The 23,136-nt window shown below is 29.8% G+C and overlaps 1 protein-coding gene across 4 annotated transcripts; it reads right to left on the reverse strand.

The window, feature by feature from the left end:
• Positions 1-14,047: 14,047 nt before the first annotated feature.
• Positions 14,048-20,535, reverse strand: LOC105777257 (uncharacterized). Of its 4 annotated transcripts, XM_012600411.2 has the most exons (14): positions 20,229-20,535; positions 19,522-19,759; positions 18,232-18,438; positions 18,020-18,096; positions 17,363-17,438; positions 17,203-17,275; positions 17,065-17,116; positions 16,374-16,435; positions 16,106-16,169; positions 15,515-15,572; positions 15,336-15,422; positions 14,863-14,956; positions 14,553-14,660; positions 14,048-14,471 (listed from the first exon to the last, which is right to left on the reverse strand). In XM_012600411.2, the coding sequence occupies exons 3-13, from the start codon at positions 18,318-18,320 to the stop codon at positions 14,568-14,570; spliced, it is 825 nt and encodes a 274-aa protein (XP_012455865.2). In that variant the 5' UTR covers positions 18,321-18,438; positions 19,522-19,759; positions 20,229-20,535; the 3' UTR covers positions 14,048-14,471; positions 14,553-14,567. The 4 variants fall into 4 exon arrangements, with proteins under 4 accessions (XP_012455865.2, XP_052478299.1, XP_052478300.1 ...); XM_052622339.1 differs by having other exon boundaries at positions 14,048-14,660; XM_052622340.1 differs by lacking the exons at positions 19,522-19,759; positions 20,229-20,535 and having other exon boundaries at positions 14,048-14,660; positions 18,232-18,461.
• Between the last annotated feature and the right edge of the window lie 2,601 nt (positions 20,536-23,136).

Here is a 23,136-nt window from a genome sequence, read left to right on the forward strand (position 1 = left end):
CTTCAGGCCATTTTTGATCAAGGTGAATCGAGTTCTTCTAACAGTGAAAGTGACCTTGAAATCGCGATGTTAAGGGAAACCATTGCAACTAGTTTAATGAATTCATATTTGTAAAAACATTTTGTATCATAACCTAATTTCTAATAATAATGAAACTTATTGTTTCTTATGTTACTATATTTTTTTTATTAAAAATCATCTATTTAGATACTTCAAAAATTGATCCAAGTATAATGTTACTATTTGTGAAAGTAATATGTATCATTGTTATAAAAGAATATTTAACTATAAAAAATTAAAAATAATTATCATTTTATCTAATAAATAATTTAAATTGATTATTTAATTCATTAAAATATTTATAATAAAATATTGGAAGATACATTTTAATATTTTATTAAATGAATTTATAAATTCACATATTTTAATAATTTTATAAAAGTAAAATAATTTAAAAAACTTCTATTATATATCAATTCTAATCTGATGTCCTTAATAGTCATTTTTTATTCTCACCTCACAGCTACAGCTGCTTTTGAATCCAAACACACACTCCACCATTATATCAAATCTCACCGCTATAGTATCCAATCTCACAACTACAATAACTAATCTCATCGCTATCGTTGTTTTTAACCTCACCGAAAATAAACACACCGCCCATCCAAACTACCCTAAATCTGCACAAATAGATTTGTACAGGACTATCCTCAAAATTATATATATTACCTTTCCTTTTTCTTCAGTGGCAAAATGGTCCATACCATACCACTTGGCGGGAGACTACAACTTAGTTTGGATTGGCGGTGCGTTTGCCTCCGGTGAGGTTAAAAACAGTGATGGTGGTGAGATTAGTTACTGTAGTGGTGAAATTGGATACTGTAGCGGTGAGATTAGAAATAGCGGTGAATGTGTGTTTGGATTCAAATGCAGCTGTAGCGGTGAGATGAGAATAAAAAATGATCATTATAGACACTAGTTTACAATGTATTTATAATAAAATAAATAATTAAATTTATATTAATATTAAATAATATAACATAAAATTTTATTTTATTGTTTATAAAATTTATATTAATATTAAATAATATGCAATAAAATTTAAATATTTTAAACTTATATTAATAATAAATAATAAAATATATTTAAATTATTTTATATTAAATAATAATTAAACTTATATATTTATGACAATAAATTTATATATTTATTAAATTGTTATATAAAAATTATATAATAATATCGAATAATATTTTTTTACTTTCTATAAGACTAAAAAAAAAAAAGAACAAGGGTAATAAGGAAATTGATTTTTTTCTTCCAAACAAGAAACCAGTGCAGTAAAAAGGAATATTCACCCAATATTTTATCTCACCATAGGTAAAATCCAATCCAAATGAAGCCTACAACTCTTCCACAACAATAACAAACTTTTTTAACACATTTAAAGAGGAAAACATAGGCAGGCCGAAGGTGTATATCAATTATCATGTTTTATATTAATATATAAAATTACCAAAAGGTAGTCCTATTTTCTGTCTAACTAAAATTTGCATCGACTGCTGCATTCAACTTGAGTGTCGTTTTTGCATATTAATTGTCGTTTTTATGATGAATCAGGATGTCTTGTCCCTTTCACAGTATGGAGGCACAAAACTCACAGAAGCCAATCGGACAAAACTCACTAAGAATGTTATCAAATTTAATTTCTATGGTAATACTAATTCAAATTGTACGTAGATTTGGATCTCAAGACAAGATTTGTTTCTATCAAATTTATGTTTTAATTATCCCTATTTTTTTAGGTATTCATTACTTATGACAACAAGTATTAAATAACAAGTATTAAATATGTTAATTTTTATTAGAAAGTCTTTTTCTTTCTTGTATCTATAAAATTAATTGAATAATTATCCTTTTATTATTTGATTTTAAAGAAAAATTAATTAATATTTATATAATTAAACAAATATTGTAACATGAATTTGTTTTATAATGTGCCATAATTATATTTAGATTTAATTGCATCATACATTTCCTAACTATGATTCTTATTTTAAATTGCTCCTCAAACTTTAAAACTTTCTAATTACATCCAGACTATCAATGTTATATCAACAGATCTTTATATTATTAAAATCGTTAATTAAATAACACGTCAAATCTTATATGGCATAATTTAAAATGAAATTTTTAAAGAAAAGTAAAATGTTATTGCATAACCTTTAAAAGTTAAAACTAAAAAAGTTTAACAAAAGAGAGAACGATAAAGCTTTTATAAAACTTTTGAAAATCTTAAAACCAAAATTTTAAAACATTCATTTTTCAATATTTATTTTTCTTTAAATTTTACATTTTAAACTATGCTACATAAGATTTGATGTCTTGTTTAACAATTTTAGTAATATAAGGACCTTATTGATATAACCTCTATTAGGGATAAACCCAGTTTAAGCAACAGACAAGTAAAATAACGACGAAATTGAAAAGATCGAGCATAAATATTTTACGTGGAAAAACCCCTTCGAAGAGGATAAAAAACCACAGGTAAAGATAATTTCACTAAAGTGGAAAAAACGAATAGTACAAAAGATGGAGATAAAACTAAACCCTAAAACCCAAAAGGAGAACCCTCAAAACATAAAGACAAAATTCTCTAAAAGCTTGTAAAAGCTAATACATAAATGTGTAATGGGTTTTTTTTTTTTTAAGTTGGAAAAAAGGCCTATTTATAAGCTTAATTTGAAGTCAAATAATATTAAAATAACCTACACTAATCAGAGTTTAAGTGGGAAACTAGAAACAAAGTTTAACTCGGAGGAAAAAAAGTTGAAAAATGTAAGGCATAACTCCACAAATCTCTAAATTGACTAGTATTTCCACAACGCCTTCTTTGCCAAAGCCCACCATAGGCTTATCTTGAACTATGCAGGATATTACCTTAGTCGAAATTGTGCTTAGAAGCTGGAAGTCTTCTAGTCTTCGACTTGTGCACTGCCAAATCAAAACTAACCCAAGTCTAATTTCCACGAACGCATCGTGGACAAGCCACCACATAATTGCTGATAACGGCCACATAATCGTAGTTAAACTACCACATAGCTTCCTCCTTTCACAATCCCACCCCATGCATGTGATATGACCATTTTAACACTTATGTTTCATTTTTCACATTTTTCACATATTCATGCTCGTAACTCATATTTCTCGATTTTTACACATATGCATGTATCATGCTCACATTTTCACATATCACATAGTTTTCACTTTAGCATGCTTTAATATACATATTTATATTAAAACATGGATCTTAATATACACATACATATATCACATGTTTAGATCATCACATATCAATCTAGCCATAAATCACATAACATAGAGTTGAGATTAACATTACATACATCACATATCACAAATCATGAATTTTCACAACACTTAATAGTTTAGGACACTTACTTGGATTCATCTTTGATTAAGTTTTTCAACTCCACTCGAGTACTTAATGTACTCACAAATTAATTAATTAATTAACATTTTATTAAAGTAAATAATGTTATATTTCACTTAAAATGAGAGTTAGATCTCACACCTTAAACCGTAGATCCAATTGCCACAATCCTATTAGAGGAGATTTCACTTGGATCTAAGCCGGTAGATGAATGTATCACATCAAACACGTATTTCAATTAGATCTATCAGATTTGATTTTTAAAACCTAAAATTTTAATCGTTCGAAAAAGTTCTCACCATCTATTACCCTTAAATCCAGACTTGGATTAGAAGATTAGTTGTATTTGTTATCACATTAATGATCTCTTTGATCAGCGTCGTTTGGTCCTTCAAGTTGATACAAAATCACATTAGTACTTATGTTAAACCAATAATAAAATAACTTGATGATATTATCACCTTATACCATTCGACCAAACCATGGTATTTTTAAAATGAAGAATTTTACAAAATGAACAACTTTACTTACACTTGATTTAATACAATATAATCGAAGGATTGAGAATGAAATGAGATCGATGTTTGAGTGATCTAGAAATAAATAATCGAATAAGTGAAAGAAAAATATGAGTTTTAGTCACTAAGGAATTGGTAAAAGAAAGAGGAAGCAAAAAGGAAAATTTTGGTCACCAGCGACGGTGGTCTGGCAGCGGCGACTTGGCAGCGAATCGACAATGGTGCGACTATAGAAGAGTGGGAGGGTTTGTTCACAATATTGAGAGAAAAAAGAAAAGAAAATGAGTGATAGAGAAAGGTTTTCCCACGGTGGTTCACGATGGTTCATGGCGGTAAGGGTGGCGATGAAGGGTGGTGATCGAAAGAAAAGAGGAGGAGACGGGAACCTTGGACGATGGTGTGGAGGTGGTGAAGCTATAGGTCGTAGTGGAGGAATTTTAGATGATGGTTGAATGTGGTGGTTGTTTGTCAAAAAGGAGAGAAAATGAAAAAGGAATAAATGAAAAAAATTAAATGAATGGTATGGATGGCAAGGAGGTGGGATAAGCTTGGTCAACTGTGACCAGGTTCATTGAACCACAACAAAAGGCAAGATATAAAATTTTGGCAATGGATGGAGACATGGAGTGAAGAGGGGATCATATTACCTGAACATATAGTAAGTTTGATTCATAAAGAGGGAAAGGAACCCTCCTAAACATGGTAACGATGGGGTGGACGGTAAGCACATTATGCACATGGAAATTGTGTTAAAAATTTAAATAAAAAAATGAGAATAATAAGACTTGAAGTTAAGACCTCAAGGTTAGGGAAGGAGCACTTAACCACTTAACCATTTCACTTTTTTTGTTTTAATTCCTAACAAATTTATTTAAAATTATGGTGTAACATTTGCTAAGGTTTGAGGTAAAATTGCACCACATAGAAAATAGTTTGAGGGAAGGGATTCGAACACAAGTCATCATGGACAGCTCCACCACTACTCAACCGCTATATTTGATATTTATTAATATCAAAATATTATCTAAAATAAATAAATAATAAATAAATAAAACTCGGGTGACCACTCTCTCGATTCATTAACTCAATTTCTACTAACCTGGTTTTTGGGATGTGACAAGGGACGTCTTATTTCATCAGTCACCGTTGATCCTTCCAGAACAAAAAGTTTTCCATCTTTTTACCTTTCATCAAAACTAAGGCCCCACGAGATACATTAATGTTGTTTGACTCGATGTTAATTCTATAACCCTTCGAGTCTAAAATTTCCAAGGAGATGAGATTTTTCTTTAAGTCATACACATTCCTGACATTTGACAGTGTCCTAATTGTCACGTTGTGCGTCCTAATCTAAACAGTACCACTATTGATTACCTTACTGGGTGAACCATTCCCCATGTACACAACTCCACTTTCAACTAAACTGTATATGAAGAACCAGTCCCTGTTGAGACACATGTGGAAAGAACACCCTGAATCCAGGATCCACTCAGATGTAAGCTTAGAGTTTTCACTTGTTGACACTAACAAGAAATAATCACCCTTATCATTGGCCAAATTAGCACCAGCTAAATCTTCCTCGTCACTCTCAGCAGCCCTTTTATTTCGCAATTTGTAAAGATCTGCCTTGATATGGCCTAACTTCTTACAATAGTGACATCTCTTATCTCGCTTCCTTGCTGCTACCAAAGCTGAGGCTTGCCTATTTGATTTACTATTCAAACAAACTCATTCTGATTTGTTATTTGAACCAAACTCATTATCGAGTTTTACTCAACAGATGACCCTTCACATCCTCAAATAAGATATTATCTCTGCCATAATTCTGGGTTTCCCTAAAACACTTTTATGAATGGGGTAAAGAGTACAAAAATAACTTAGCTTGATCTTCATCATTAATCTGAACCTCAACATTCTTTAAATCATTCAAAAGAGTAATAAATTGACTAATGTGATCTCCAAAGTGCTCACCTTCGTTCATGCAAAACGTGTACAACCATTGTTTCAACACTAATCGATTAGCTAGAGACTTTTTCGTGTAAAAGGTTTCCAACCTTTTCCATAAGGTGAATGTCATTTTCTCCATCAAAACCTCCCGCAACACATTATTTGTTAGACATAATTGAATCGTGGATAAAGCCTTTTTGTCTAACTTATCCCATTCTAAATTATCTTTGTCTACAGGTTTCTTCTCTGTAAGGACCTTCTCAAGATCACCCTGAATCAAAATTGTCGTCATTCGAACTTGCCACAGATTGAAATTTGTGATGCCATCAAACTTATCAATATCTAACATTTTTGCTGCCATCTCTGAATGGGTTAATTAGGGAAATCGAACTAACTATTAATACTAGTTTGTTGGGGATAAATCTGGTTTAAGCAACGAACGAGTAAAATAATGAAGAAATTGAAAAGATCGAACACAAATATTTTATGTGAAAAAATCCCTCCGAAGAGGATAAAAAACCACGGGCAAAGATAATTTCATTAAAATGACAAAAAACGAAGAGTATAAAAGATGGAGATAAAACTAATGCTCCGTTTCTTTCACTGAAAATGGCTTCCAGAAAATGATTTCTATAAAATGAATTACTTTTTTCAAAAAGCTAATATTTTCTGACGTTTGGATGAAATTGTGTAAAATATTTTATGTTGTTTGGCAGATTTGCTGAAAATATTTCATAAAAGCTACTTTCAATGAAACAAACATACATTTGAGATTTTATTATCTTTTCATTGTTTAATTGATTTTATTTCATAAAGCTTGTTTATATGTTAATAATTATGCTTTAGTCTTAATTAATCTGGATTTACTTAATTAACATTAATTGTTCATTTCGTACATTAGGGAATATAAATTTATGTTTAATTAAGTTGAAAGTGGTAAATATTTACTTTGAATATTATATGGATGAGTAAGTTGAAAAATGATTTAATTTGATAAAATTGAAGTAAGGACCAAATTGTAAAATTTGTAAATTTTCTAATTCTAAGTGTTTGAGTAGTGAAATCTGAAACATTGATGTAGTAACTAAATTATTTGATTATGAAATATGAACATTTGGAAGTTGAGCATAAAATAATAAAGTTTGAAACTATAGGGGCTAAATTGTAAAGATTTCAAAACTAGAGTTTTAGTACTAATTTACATTATTTGAGAATTTAAAATTTTGAAAAATAGAATATGAAAGTTTAACTATTCAAAAACTAAGGACTAAGTTTTTGAATTTTGACAATTTTAGTTGTAAGGACTAAATTATAAAATTTGGAAATTTTAGAAAATGGATTGTTTAGAAAAGTTGTACAAAACGAGGTTTAGGACTGAACTGTAGAATAAAAAAAATCTTTTTTTTCAGGAATTAAATTGTAGAATAGTAAAAAATTAGATTTTAGGGACTAAATCGTAAAAAATATAAAATTAAAATATAAGGGACTGTTTTCTTCGACAGTGAAAACATCTTTTCTTTTTTTGCTCTGAAAACTTCCCCTTTTCATTTCTTTAACAGTAAAGGCAATGAACAGGGCCTTATCAGTTTGGAAATGTCTTACGAAAAAAAATTTTGTAAGACATTTTCCTTAAAAAAAGCCTTGATTTCACATTTTTTTTTGGAGAATGATTTCCTTTGATATTTCATTTTTTACCAAACAAACACTGTAAAACAATGAAAATGTTTTACAGAAAATATTTTACATGCAAACAAACGGACCCTAAACCTTTAAACCCGAAATAAGAACCTTCAAAACATAAACACAAAATTCTCTAAAAGCTTGTAAAAGCTAATACCTAAATGTGTAATGAGTTATTTTTCTAAGGTGGAAAAAAGGTTTATTTATAGGCTAAATTTATAGGTAAAATAATATTAAAATAACTTACACTAACCAAAGTTTAAGTGGGAAACTAAAAACAGAGTTTAATTGAAAGAAGAAAAGCCAAAAAATACGAGGCATAACTCCACAACCTCGATAATTTAGGGATGTAATTAGAATGTTTTAAATTTTAGGGACCAATTTAGAATGAATATTATAGTTTGGGGATGTATGGTGTGTTAGAGTATGCTCAAAGACCAATCATGAGATGATTGTAATCACATACTTATTTTACCTTGTTTGTTAATATAAGGCATTGCCATTGTTATTTTAGTTTCTTTTTTGTGTGTATAATTAAACTGGTTAATAATAAAGTCCTAAGAATAATATGATTATTCTTAAAAAGGTCCTTAGTTGAGTATTATTGCGGGCTTGGATAATGATAATGTATTGAGACTAATGTATAGTTGATTGATGGCAAAGTGTTGTCATTGACATAGGGATGTCAAAATCAATACATGAGTATGTGTTAGAGAACAACATACTAGACTAACCTGTCAGGAGCATCTTTCTTGGATTATCATGTAATAGCCACAAATATTACTCATAGTGATAACTATGTATATGATCCTCAGACTTAAGATCATCATTGTCTCAACATCGTGAGTAGTATATTTTGATACAGTGAAATGTATACCGTAATAGGTTGTACTATAAAGACTGATGTTCGATATACCACAATCTATGTAGTAGGATATGGTTGATCAAGATAGGATTTATCCCTCCTATATAATAGGGGTGATATCTTAGGCATCTTGATGGAGTGAAACTAAAAATGCATGGCCATGCTCGAATAAGTTGATATGAGATATCACATTTATTTGTTTATTGTAGTCTACTCTGAAAAATCAAGAAATACAATATTAGACTATACAAGTGTGACTATTCCATGACTTGTGTCCAATCTAGATATTAAGGATAAAAAGATATAATAAATGAAAAGATTATCACAAAAAGGCTATGTTGAATCATGACTTCTTGTAACTTGAGTAGCAATGATGCATTGTTTGATGTCACTCATAGCTTGTAATGTTAGAAACATTCTAGTATTACTACCTAACATTACAAGAGCCTACAGGGTCACATTCTATAGTTGAAGCGAACAGAATCTAAATGAATTTGAAATTGTATTTAGCTATCACATGAATTAAATTAATTGTTGAATTAATTTAATCTGATAGTTAAATATTAAACATATTATATGTACAAACTTGTTGTACACAAACAGAGAACATAGATAAAATTAATATATGAATTTGATTCATACAAAATATTAATTATATATATTTTACAAAATGATTAATATAAACAGTTATAATAATTTCGGTCTAAATTTAAAAGGACATGGAAAGTGATATTCTTTTGGAAAGAATATAATCTTTTTCCTGACTTTCCATTTGTTTCTCTAATAATAAGGGAATAATTTCATTTTTATTTTTTGATATATGATATCAGATTAAATAAAAGGAAATGAATCCCTTAGTGTGTTAAGGTTACCAATAAAACAAAATAAAGAGGTCTAGTAGCTGTTCTTGAAAATTCTTTCTGAAAAGTTCAAGAGAATTTTGTTGTTCTTTTTTGACTGGGTGGATTACGTAGAGGCCGAGACATTATTATTGCGGCTTGGAATCGACATCTCCAAAAGGGATCCCATCAACAACATCATTCATCGCTTTTCAATTTTTGAAAGGTATATTTTCGACCATTGTTCATGTAACAACCCGTTTTAGTGAAATCGGAATAGTGGTTTCGGGACCACAAATTCGAGGTCAGAATAAAATTTATTTTAATATTATTTTATGGCCTACAATATGATAGAAATATCGTATGAAAATTTCGTTAAGAAATTTTACCGTTTACATGCCTAACTTGATACAAAGGACTAAACTGCATAAAGTGCAAAAGTTGAATTCTAGTAGCTAAAGGTATCAAATAGCCATGGAATTTAAAATTGGAGGTCCTTATATAGCAAATAGACCATTTAGAGTAGTTAGTAGATAAGAATGATTATTCATCATTAGAAATTTAATAAATTGGTAAGGTTAATTTTGGAAAGTTAATAAATAATGATGATAAATGAATTAAATAATTATTATCATTCATTTTCATCATCTTTCATCAAAAATATGAAAACCCTATACATGGAAGCTTGAGTTTTTAGCAAGCTTATTTTACTCATTTGGATCTAGATAGACCTAATACGGAGTTAGATCGAAGCAAAGAAAAAGTATTGGAATAGTAGACTTCGTATCTACGAAAAATTATCGAGGTTAGTTCGTGTAACTAAATTGTATATTTAAATGTTTTAAATTGAATATTATTGTGTGTGATTTGTATAATTACCATGTATAATTATTGATCACATATTCGACAAGTATCGAGTCTCGTTTAAACCTTAGAAATTCGAAGGATACAAATGACATATCATTAGGGTTCCCGAATTGGTTGGGGTCCTGAATGTGTTGCGGATACACCACAACTCTCATGAGTTTCCCGATTAATAGCTCTCTTGAGCTTCCAGATATTTGGCTCGCATGAGCTTCCCGTTATACAGCTCACATGAGCTTTTTTGTTATATGACTCGAAAGAGCTTCCCGTTTATAAGCTCGTATGAGCATACATGTATATGAATTGACAGATTATAGATTTGTACACTTCGTGTGTACTACCCGTGTATCCAACAATATTTTAAATGGTTTAAAGGGAAAAGTTCTGATATGAAACAATATGAGTTCGAAACGAACAATTACGAGTATATACTTGAGTTACATGGAAAATGATATTACATGATATAAGGAAATATAAGATGGATGATACATGTATGCGAATCTTACCTAGTGATTATGTACAACCATGTTTATTGGTTATGGAAAGTGTTACATGGCTAACATGTTGAGGATATGTATTTAGGCTTTTAGCCAAATTGGTTTGGTTATATTAGCATGCTTACCTTAAATGTGATTAAATGGTAAGTTAATTTCCTTGTTATACGAACTTACTAAGCTTAAATGCTTACTCTGCGTTATTTTCCATGTTATAGTAATTCGGAAGCTTATTTTGGTTGGAAGCTGGTTGGAGCAACTTCACACTATCCAGCAGCCTTTTCGGTATAATTAGTAAATTAATTTTGGTTATAATAGCATGTATAGGTTAATTTGGCCAATGATGGCATATAAATGTTTTGTTGGAACTAGCCATTTGAATCGCTTGTGATGGATAAATTTTGATGTGTGTTTGAAACGGTTGAATGATGGAAATCTTATAGGTATATTGATGGTTGGGTTGAATAGGTATATTTGGTAAATTATGCATATACGTATTTGGTCATGTAGGTGAAATTGGTTATTTGATTGATATGAGTTATGTTATCATCTAAAGAGCCTAAGGGCATATTGTTGGTATGTGATAGTATTACATGTTTAGGTATTGATTTTGGCTTGATTTGAATGCCTTGTTATGGCTTGTTGATGTCCAAAATGTTGATTTAGGTTGATGACAAATTCTTTGAGTACCCAATTTAGTCTCGATTTATTCCGATGTGTATTTTGAGTCTCAAGGACTCGCATGAGGGAGAATATAATTGATTTTGATTGGTTTCTGATATGAATGCTAGATGATATGAAATGTCTATTAATAAATCTGTAAAATTTTGGTAATACTTTGTAACCCTGTCCCAGCGATAGATACGGGTTAGGGGTGTTACAGTTCAACTCAGTTCGTTCATTGTACATGGATCCTTGGTTGACGATCGCCGAAATAACTTTTTCGTTGCGCCACGAGGCATACCGGTGATCCAACATGGTGAAATTAACTCTTATATTTAGCATTATATTATACTATAGAAAATGGTATGCATACAATTTTAACGACATATAATATATCAATTGTTATATATAAGTAATCAGAAATGCATAATAATTAATATACAATTATAATGTTATAATGTGTATTCTTTTATTAATGATATGCAACCTAAACCTTAAATATGAAACAAATTTTATGGTAGATTATAATATATTTAATTAACGTTATATAATTAAGGTATATCATTAATGATATGTAATCTGTATACAACTATATTATTATAATGTACATTTTCTATTAATATGTAAGCTTAAAACATAAACCCTAAATTTTATGGTAGATTATAATATAAACAATTAGCATTATATAATTAAGGTAGATCATTAATATTAATGATATGTAACATAAAATACAATTATGATATTATAATGTGTATTTTTATATATGTAAACTTAAACGTGTAACTAACTTTATGATAGATTATAATAATATGAAGTTAACATTATATAATTAATGTAAACTATTAATGATATGTAACCATATACACAACTATCTTATTGTAATATACATATTTATATTAATGATACGTTGAATCTTAATTGTGTAACTAACTTTATGGTTGATTATAATATATACAATTAGCATAACATATAGTTAAGGTTAAGTAATTAAGGTATTTCGTATTGTTATGGAACTTTTAATTTGTTTGGAATTATTATGTTTAATTTGTTTGTATTGTTATTCAACTATTTTGTTAATACACATTTATTTATTGTAAATAATGAATAATTTTATTTTATTTAATATTATTTTCCGATTTCAAATTCAGATTTTTATGGATTTGGATATTTGACATGTTAAATTCAGAATTTTTACAAATTGTTTATGGAAATTTTAATTTATTTATAAATTCTTTTGTTTAAGTTGTTAGGTATAGTTAAATTATTGTAAAATTGTTATTTTGTTATAAAATAAAGAGAGATGGAGAGAATAAAGAACAAAGAAAATATGAAAGCAATCGAAGATGTACTTTATTGATCAAAAGGGATGCTTACAATGCTTCATCAGAGTCTCTATTTATGGGCATGAGAAATATACAAGAAGTAGAGATCTAATTCTAATAACTATTAGAATTTAAATTATATCAAAACTTTATCTTGATCATAATGGACATTTACTTAATAAGATATTCATAACAATTTTGATTTGTTACTTAATTACTTTTGTTAATTAATACTTATTACTAATTATGAATAAATTTATTTTTAAATTTAATTTTTATTTTATATTATTTTGCGAGTTCGATTTGTGTGGATTCGGATATCCGATATATGGTTGAAATTTTTAAATTCGAATTCAAAGATCCGAAGGATAATAGTATTCAACTTGGATACAATTTGGATAGTAATACTTGAATAATTTGTGAATTCAAATTTTTTACAAATTCAAATTCAAAATTCCAAAAAGAAGTGCAAATATAAGATCTAGTGTCATTTCTAATTCACTTATATGAAAACTAGGTACCCCAGCTATTGAACCTGTTCCATTTAGGTACCTAAAGTTTCATTTTGTTATCATTTTAGGTAACAACAATTAACTCCCCTTTTTAAAAAAAAAAATTTATAAACCAATCGAATTATAACACGTGACATTTTTAATTAAATAAAACATTTAAAATCTACATTAAGTAAAAATTAAATTGAAAATAAAAAAAATTATCCCTCACCCTCACCCTCTCAATCCTTCTTCATCTTCTTAGCCGAAATAAAAAACCTCGTAGAAACAACCTGTCATAGCCTCAAAATGGAGAAAATGGGGAGTTTTCTTCTTCTTTTTTCTTTTTTCCTTGAGTTGTTAATATTGGAAATGAAGATTTGTTTTAATGGAAAAGAAGATGAATATTAAAAATGGGATTTGTTTTAATGGGAAAAATTTTCAGTAGAGCTTATGAAGATCAAAGTGGAGAGTATGAAGACATACGAGAGATCGAGAGATTTTTTATTTATTTTAATTTAATATTTATTGCTTTTATTTAATAAAAAATGTGACATGTAATGATTTGATTGGTTAAAAGGTTTTAAGGCTTTTTAGATACACACTTTTACAAAGGTACCCTATTTTTCTTATAAATATTTTTTTAAAATATATGATTTCTGTCCCTTCTTTTAATCACTAAAACTTTTAAATAATTTCAACCAACTCAATCTCCATATCTTTTAAAATTAAACATACAAGCCTAATTGTTTAACTCCATTAAAATACTGTTAAATAATATCAATTTTTAGAATTTTTTAATTTTAAACATAACACTTTCAACAATGTGAATATAAAATAACTAAGTTCCAAATATACAAACATGGAGATATTTTAACTTTTTCTTTGGAAAATTTCTAAAAAGGAAAATAGATGATCAACATTGAAACCATATCCCTCTTATTCAAGACGAGAATTTTTAAAAGAACTCCAAAACATAGCTTACGCTATCAGTTTACTTGGAAGCAAAGTCAGAATTCAATGCTTTGCTTGCAGGTAATAACATTTTCCCCTTGATTTCACCCCATTGACAGGGATAAAAAGTTCCCATTTCCACAATTTGAACTTAAATTAGCATGTCAATGGCATTTTGCATCTAATATTATACAACAATGTCAAGACACGTGCAACCCTATACATTTCTGTCCTAACAAATTCATATCGAAACACCAACAGGTACGTTTATAGGTCCAATGCAAAAATTTGTCTCCTGAAAGTCTGACGCCTTCAAGAAGTACTCGGGAATAAATAGCCCGACTTAAGACATGATTCGACTCTGAAACTGTCCCACCAATATTCTAACAAGATCACAGCAACAATGCAGTTATCTTCTGACATTGAAAAAAATTCCTAATAGTCAATAAAAGAACCAAACTCACCAAGGTGATGATGCACTATGCACAGGGACAAAGTCTCCTGGTATGCCGATGAGAACCATCACAAGATAGCATTGATTGTGTTCGAGTATACAAGCATGCTCCTGGATTCTGAAAGACAGGGAATATTATGAGCATAACAATCAGTTTAGCACACTTCAATTTACTTCCACAGCAAGATAAGCAACAGGAGATTATGTATGCTACATAGTCATGAAAGTTTCAATAGACATATTATAAAATTCTATCTTATCAATTTTCTAGTTGATACACAGTTTTGCAAATGTAAAGCATTCCGATAGAGGAAACATACCAAATTTTTGGGAGCATCATCTACAACTTCAGCAGGTTGATCGGGTCCAATGCTTGCCAAGCATGCTCCTTTGCAGCTCATATATTTCTGGATACTGTTTATAAAAAAAAAAAACAAACCAAAGTCTAAGAAAAGAAGATATCGAAAGCGCGTGAGACATAACACTATAAAATAACTTCAAGCACAAATTGTTAACAACCTCCCTGTTTGACTATACCTATACTTTCCTCCTTGATGTTATAAATGAAGATGGAATGTGTAAAAACACAGACAATATTCAACCAACTCAAGATACAATAGATAACTGGATAAGTGCAATAACAAGAAGGATTCTATAATATACCTAACTGCAGTTCCAGGAAGATCAACCAAACAGATGAATACACTCCACAAAATATTAGTCATGCACTAAAGCAAATAATGAACCACAAAGCCACATGATAAAAGAGGAAAGAAGACGGTGAAGAACTTACATATCACACTGGTTAAGTATCAAAAGCTTATTTAGTACGCATGATTGTCCATTTGACTTGCAAACTGAATCACAAGACTCTCCTTGCCTTTGTTTCATGGGAAAAAGAGAAAACATATTAACTCGACATATATTACATATTAGAATCTAGAAACAGAACCAACTGCAATGGAAATTCACCTTCCAATGACAACATTAATACCATTCAGTCTGGCTTCTACAGGTGAGATGGATGACCCTGACGCATGGAAAATTCAACCATATAATTTAATGCTAAATTTCTACCTACTGAGTTAAATCAGAAAGAGAACTGATCAAACATCACCGCTATTTGAGTTCAAAAATATCAAACAGATAGGGCGCCATGTCTGCGAACAAATATATGTATGCATGTATGTACAAAAGATCTTTTGTTATAGCTTATGGGCTTAATAATGATTCTTGGTTATCTGATGCTATTTAATTATTTAATCTATGCTTATTTGGAAAGTATACTGGAGTAGTCTATATCACTTTCTACAAGCTTCTGGATTACTGAGATCCACTATTTCCATTCCCTAGTCATCTTTTATCCTCACAATTCCCTCTGTTTCTTTCCTTTTTCTCTGATTTTACTCCGTTCTTCCTTTTCATACCTAGGGCTACATCAGAGGAGCAGAAATTAAGAAGATATGAGTATGCAAATGTAAAGTAACTAAAAAGGGATGAACTCGAAGAATTTGATGATAATAATGATAATGATGTCAAAAAAAAGGTTATGTCTAAACGTACCAGAAGAATTTGATGGCAAAGAAAAGCAATGATGAAAATCATTAACATAGGCATTTTCATGAACCTGTAAAATAAAGCTCATTTAAACAGCCTGAATCATAGTTTAAACAAAAAAAAAATTTGCCCTTACTTGAAAATTTCACTATTGAAGAAAATGACACAGGTCAATAAATTAAACAGGAGCTGTCATTGTGGTTTGTAACTTATAGCATTAGCATGACAGTTTTCACCAATGGTTTCCAGGACATCACACCTGGGTATCACTTACCACACTTTCAGAGTTATGCCGACACCTCCCAGCACAAAAGTCAAAGACACTGAGATATGTCCCTGCCACAGAGGGAAAAAAGGAAGAAATGTTATGAAGACCTAGTACCTCATAGAGAAACCACATGGCAGCTATAACATTGCTGAAATATAAACTACCAAAAAATTTCTTATTAAATATATCTCCAGTAAGACAAACTACCACATTAAAAAACCAAAAGCCAGTAATTACTCAAAAATAAGGAATATATCATTCAGAATAAATTTTTCACAGTATACAATTTCATAGTGCCAAACTTAGGTATAACCATCACATTCAAAAGAATACTGCAAGATGATCTCCTAAGGAGATCTTTAAGTAGCTAATATAGTGCCAGACAAGCTGTCTTTCAAATTGGTTCTTAAGAAAGGAAGCAAAAGAATTACTTCAAAAGGGCACAGGGATCTATGATTCTCATAAAATATGAAAATTCACTTTTGGAAAAAAAAAATCCAGAGAAATAAGAGTGGCTGAGATTTTCTATTGCAGCAGATGACAAGGGTTAAAAATAAGCCATCAACTTATATGAGACATTACAAATATAAAAAATGTTCATGAAAGACTTTCATGCCATCAAAGCTATAGACTTCATCCAATTGCCCCTCTTTATAAGGAAATAAACAATTGTGGCTAACTAAAACAATATACTTACCTGATGTAGATGGCTTAGCTATTTTTAGTTTCAAAACTTGTTCCTTTTGTGTCTGCAAAAGAAATCCTAGACTAAATTTATTATGCCTAACATATGTATGATAACTAGTTAAAAAAAAGAAGTGGTTGAGAATGATACTCGTGCAGGGTGTAGGCAGCATGAAACACAAAATTCATAGGAGTTACAACACTGTGAAAGAACGTTGCATCCACTGCAAATACGAACCAAAGGTGTTACAAGACACCATAAAGATGTGTCTAAGTCAATATCATGGAGACCATAGGGGAGAAAAACTCACCGGCAAGAGAATTTGTCTCCTCTTTCAGGACAGCAACGGTACTGCGGATCCAATGAGAGAGCATCACACACATAGCCTACAATGTAAATACTGTTGTGAAACTAACCAAACCAAAGGATGGATAACAGGCCTGACTTATTAGATACAATGGGTAATACAAATCTCACAGTTAGAACTAGAGAAAGAGTTAGGCAAATTCTCAAGTAGTGACAGTATGCAAATTATAAAGTTGAATGTAAATTAAAGCAACAACCATGAAATTAACACATCGGATCAAACTTCATACTTTCTCCTGTCCATTATACCAGTCTTTTTCACTCCATTTGCTTTGTTTGTGACCATTGTGCAGGTATAGCAGAAGATTAAACAGCATAAAGTTCACGTCTATCTTCGGTAATAACATTTTCAAATCAGTTTTAAAAAGAATAATGCTTTTCTTGAAAGACAATGAGCAAGAAACTATGTATATAATCCCAGATTTTGCAAGAAAATAAACAACTTCTAATTCTTTTCATTCAGTTTTTCCTAGATATTTCCACCCATTAATTCCATAAAAAACTAAAAACCAATTTATTGTTTTCTTCATAATTTACAAATTACAAAAGTTGAACATGAAAATGCAAAAAAGAAAGATGATGAACATAGTAACTTATTTACCATTATCATCAGATAATAAATATCTTCCTTGAACTGTTGTTCTGCAAATGCGCCTCTCTGGAAAGCCAATCTCCTTTCTACAATTCCATTAAAAAATGAAAAAGAAAACCCAGAATCAAAACGCAGAAACAAAACTAGCCAAAAGTACTTCGTGGATAAAAAAAAAAATCCTTGAAAATACTTTAACCCAGATAGTTTAGATTGTAATGGACCTGGTGGCAGCAATTGTCGATGACGATTGAAAAAGGAGTTGTATAACGAAAACCCAGGATAAACTTAGCCATGATTTGGATTTTGACATTATCGTCTTGGATATTAGAACCGATCAACAATTTCTTATTATTCTTCCTTCGCTGTCTCCCTCTAGATTCGGTACCCGAGACGACAAATGCAAGCTATTTGTTGAAGGAACAGCCCGACTGCCCGACCCATCAAAATAGGAGCGGCATAAATAGCAATTAATATTTGGGTAAACTACGCCCCACTGAAATTTAATTAAAATTACGTTTTAACCACTTAATTTTTAAATTTTACAACATTATTGGGTTGTTATAAAATAGTTACCCAACCATTAAGTTCCGTTAATAGAGTACCGTCCATCTAATGTGGCATATTAATATGTCACATATTTTTCATGTGTTTTATGATGAGTAGAATTTGTAACACAAGTACATGTGTGTCGATAAAGTAATAAGTAATAAAAAATATTGTTCTCACAAGAATAAAATTCTAAGCGGTTAAGTATCAACTATTCAATTTTATCTAATCCAGATCAATAAAATAAATTTTGATTACTAGAAAAATTAAACTAAACAAATTATGTAAATTTTATTAAACTTAAACAATGAAAACTTCTAAGTTTCTCAATCAATTTTAGAGACTTGGAACTCTAATTTCACCTAATTTAGTTAATCAATTATCTCTAATTCGATTGTTCAATCTATGTACTTACTAGACTAGGATTCAATGGCACTAACTTGACCCTTCCAATATCTATCTAAGTTAATCTCCCTTTCTCATTAAGTATATTCCTATGCCAGACAAGTTGAGTGAAGTCGCTAAGAACAAGCCTATTGGATTGATTAGGGCATTAGGTATATTCCTATCCTAGCCACAAATCAATTGGTTTGTCAATACTACTAAAATTAGTCCTAATTTATTCGGTCTAGATCTCAACCTTAATCTTCTCTTCCAAAAAAATCAAGGTTATCAAATTAGTACAACTTGGTGATTAAATAAGCACAAGACTAAATAAATAATTAACAAGGATTGAAACAAGTGAAGAAAAAATAAATCAATTAACTAAGAAATATGATCTATTATCATTTCAAGAAAATAGAGTTTAGTTCATAATGAGTTGAGAAAACAACACAAAAGAGATTTACAATGAACTTGCACTGATAAAAATAAAAAGAAATAATCTAGAGAGAAAATAGTTAAAAAATTTATGTTGAGTTCTTCGAATCCCTTTTTCATATTTTCTTTACATGCTTGAAGTTTACCTTGGTACGAGAGTTTTTCTTTAGCCTCTAAGCAATTTCTTCGCTCTTTTCTCCTTTCTTTCTCTTAAATTTAGTTACCATTATTTTTAGGGGTTTTTTTTCTTGTGTAGCTTCATTGAACATGAAATTTGCGTTGGAGCAGACTACTTGCTATGATAATTTCTGAATTGAAAAAAAATGCTCCACCACATTGAATTAGATCTAGTGGAGCAAAAGACTTCTCTTCTTCATTCGATACCTACAGAGAAGAAAGAAAAATGGTAAGGAAACCCAAACTATCTCTAAAATTGATAAAAATTGAAAAAAATTAATCCAAGAAATATAAAATGTAATAAAAACTAACCTCAATGCTAAAATTATCTCTTAAAATACTATGAAAATTATACTAAAATAACTCTAAATATGAGAATTATCACACCCTAAACTTAGATTTTTGCTAGTCCCTAGCAAAAGACAAAGAAAAAAAATATTTAACCAAATCAAAATTAAATTTATTAGTTTTCGATGTTTAGAAATTGCCTTAGTATCTCAAATCAAAATCCAGTTAAACAATCTCTAAATCCTAAGGTACTCCCTACAATCAATGCCAAGTATATGTGTGTGTGAATATTTTAAATCTAGCAATTAGATTAGATAAAATCAACGTGAGGTAAAACATCATTGAAAAAGTCTCATATGTGTGTGCAAATGGGTAAAGGATGACCAACCAACAGCTCAAGATGATGAAGATGTTGAGGGCAGTCACGATGAGGTTCCAGCTCCTCCTCCTACTCATTCAGTTGGCTCCTCTCAAGTTGCTCCTATTTCAGACGAGCTAAGTAACGTGCTTCTTGGTGCGATTAACTCTTTGGGAGATGAATTCTGAGGTTGTCAAGTAGAGGTCCACGATGCGTTTCATAGTATGGGGTCTAGGATGTCTATTTTGGAGGATCAAGTGGCTCAATTTTTGACAAAATTTCCTCCACCTCAAGAGGATTAGGATAGGCTTTGCATATTCATACATTTTATTTTATCTTGTTTCCTATGACTTTGTCATCTTAAGCTAAATGTTTATTTTGGTATATTGAGATACTTTGATGTTTACTCTTATGTTAGTTCCTATGTCTCATTTGCGTCATCTTATTGAACTAATCGTTTCTCTCTTAAGCTTTATTAGTTTTATTTTAATATAACAAAAGGGAAAAGAGAAAGGCAAATTTAATTTTGGTTAATGATTCATATTATGCATATGCCAAATGTAAATTTAATGACCAAATTTTTGAATTTTTCAAAATGTCTTTAACTGACCAATTTATAAATGAATGCCAAAATTTTGATAATGAAAACAAATTTTTCTAAGGCCTAAATTGAAAATGATTTTTAGAAAGGGGAGAAAATTTATTCAAGACTAAATTTATCAAAATGTTTTGTTATATGAAAAAGGAAATTGTTGAACCAAGCTTTACTTGGCAAATAATTTTAATATATCAAATATTATATTTTGAATAAAACTATTTTAAACGTAACTTGGCAAAAGTTCCATTTAAAATGACATCTAAAAAGAAAATGGTTGAAACTCATACTTAAAAATATTTTAAGGTCAAGTTGTTAAACAAACCTTTAAACATTCTACAAATATGTTTAAAACTATTCCAGCCAAAAAGTATCTATACTTTTTGTCAATTATCGATACATTTAAATGAGTGTCGATAGATTCATAAATTTATTGATACATTTTTCGGTATTGATACGAAAATGACATTCTTTTTCTAAAATGTTTACCAAGTATTGATTCGGTATCGATACCTTTTGTTTAGTATTGATAAATTTATTTAAGTATCGATAGTAGCACACCTTTATCAATACACTTTTTAATATCAAAACTAAATTGGCATTTTGACTTCCAAAGGATTCATTCAGTATCAATACGGTATCGATACCTTTTGTTTAGTATCGATAAAATTATTTTGGTATCGATCAAAATGCTTCCAATAGTCACTAAACTAGGCATTAAATGTTATTGGTATTGATACTCGTAAAATAATGTCGATACTTATTATTGCAGGTAAAATTAATACATTGGTATTTTCATCCAAACGGCTCTATTCAATATCCCAACAATCACAACGGTTGGAAACCAATTAGAATGTATAAATACCAACTTCTAAAGGACCTACAACAACAACAGAGATTATTAAAGCTTAAAGATCAATCAAACAACCTTTGTGCTCAATTTTTCCATACTTTTCTTACATACATTTATAAGCTTCATTATTATTCTATCAACTTAGGTGTGTTTCTTTGCAAGTGTGCTTAATTGGCAACACTTTGATCTTGTAAGAGTTATTTCTTGTTTGCTTATTTGTTTCTCTTTGAGAGAGTTTGAGTCTTAATATTAGTGTAGAAATCTTAACCGAGTCGTAAAGTTAAACCTTTTGATCAAATTAGTAAATTTAGAAAAATCATTAGTTGTGGAAACCTAAGGAAGCGGAGTAGGCAATTGGGGTTGAACCACTCTAAATCATTGTGTCAATTGTTTTCATATTCTTTTATTACTTCCGCCAAATTTTTAAAAGGCCAATTCACCCCCTTCTTGGCTATTTCGATTGAGTTTTCGATCCATTATCGAGCTAACATTATTGAATCGATGAGTGGCTAAGTCCTTTAAGGAGATTAACAAGCGGATGTGAGAGTAATAAATGGAAGAATGAGGGTTTCCCATGCGAATTAGTTGGTATAAATTTATGTATGCTTAAACCCTAGGATTGACAACCCTAGGAAGTAATCTAGGTTAAACGAGGTCGAGAGATAAGTTTGCCGAGTAAATCGTGATTTATCCCAGTCAAGAAAGTGAAGTTGAGAGATAAGTGAATATTAGTTGATTAATTAATTAGTAAAGGCCGAGAGGTAATAGTGGTTAGTTAATAACTAATAAAACTCGAATCCAGGAGTTAATTGCAACCACTGAAGCGAATTAATCTTCTACTGATTATTTGAGAGTTTTTTTGTTTGTCAACTTCTTTTTAGTTGTTTAAATTTTATTTTATGACCTTAATAGTTAGCATTAATCATCGTAGTATAAATTTTAGTGATTATTGTTTAGATTTGCTACTACAAGACAATTTTTTAGATTTAATCTAGCTTCTCTTGGATACGATCCTCGAAATGCTTATCGGTGTTTCGTTGTAACACAAAACTATATTACAATTTGACATATTCGCTTGCAGATACCACACTTTAATTGTATATTTTATTTGCACGATTTTTACTCTAAAAGTTCGCACGTTTGGATGAGATCAATTATGCGTATTATATATATCTGTATCATTTTTTCTTCACTAAAAATTTCGTTTCCCACATTGTTTTTATAGTAGGTTTTAATATTTAGAGTCCATCAAAATCAATATAAATGTAGTGTACTTTAGTATCCTAATATTTATTAGAAGTAAAGCTTTATATTATATATAATTCGTATCTCTATAAATATAAAATTTAGAAAAATATGAAAAAAAATTGTTATTAATCAATAAAATACAAATTCTGTTATACTATATTTTTTCATTCTCTCTATTCTAACAAATTAAAGATTAACCTTCTAACCCAATTTTAAATTATTTTGTTATAGTTTTGGGATTT

The sequence above is a fragment of the Gossypium raimondii genome, chromosome 10 (genome assembly GCF_025698545.1).
Source record: "Gossypium raimondii isolate GPD5lz chromosome 10, ASM2569854v1, whole genome shotgun sequence".
Taxonomy (NCBI): Eukaryota; Viridiplantae; Streptophyta; class Magnoliopsida; order Malvales; family Malvaceae; genus Gossypium; species Gossypium raimondii.

Coding starts and splice junctions, on each gene's coding strand:
- LOC105777257 (XM_012600411.2), bottom strand. CDS start 18,320: ATGTCAAAATCCAAATCATGGCTAAGTTTATCCTGGGTTTTCGTTATA. Junction 14,957..15,335: donor ATACTTAACCAGTGTGATAT/GTAAGTTCTTCA, acceptor TTTTATAAACAG/TATCCAGAAATATATGAGCT. Junction 14,661..14,862: donor ATGATGCTCCCAAAAATTTG/GTATGTTTCCTC, acceptor CCTGTCTTTCAG/AATCCAGGAGCATGCTTGTA.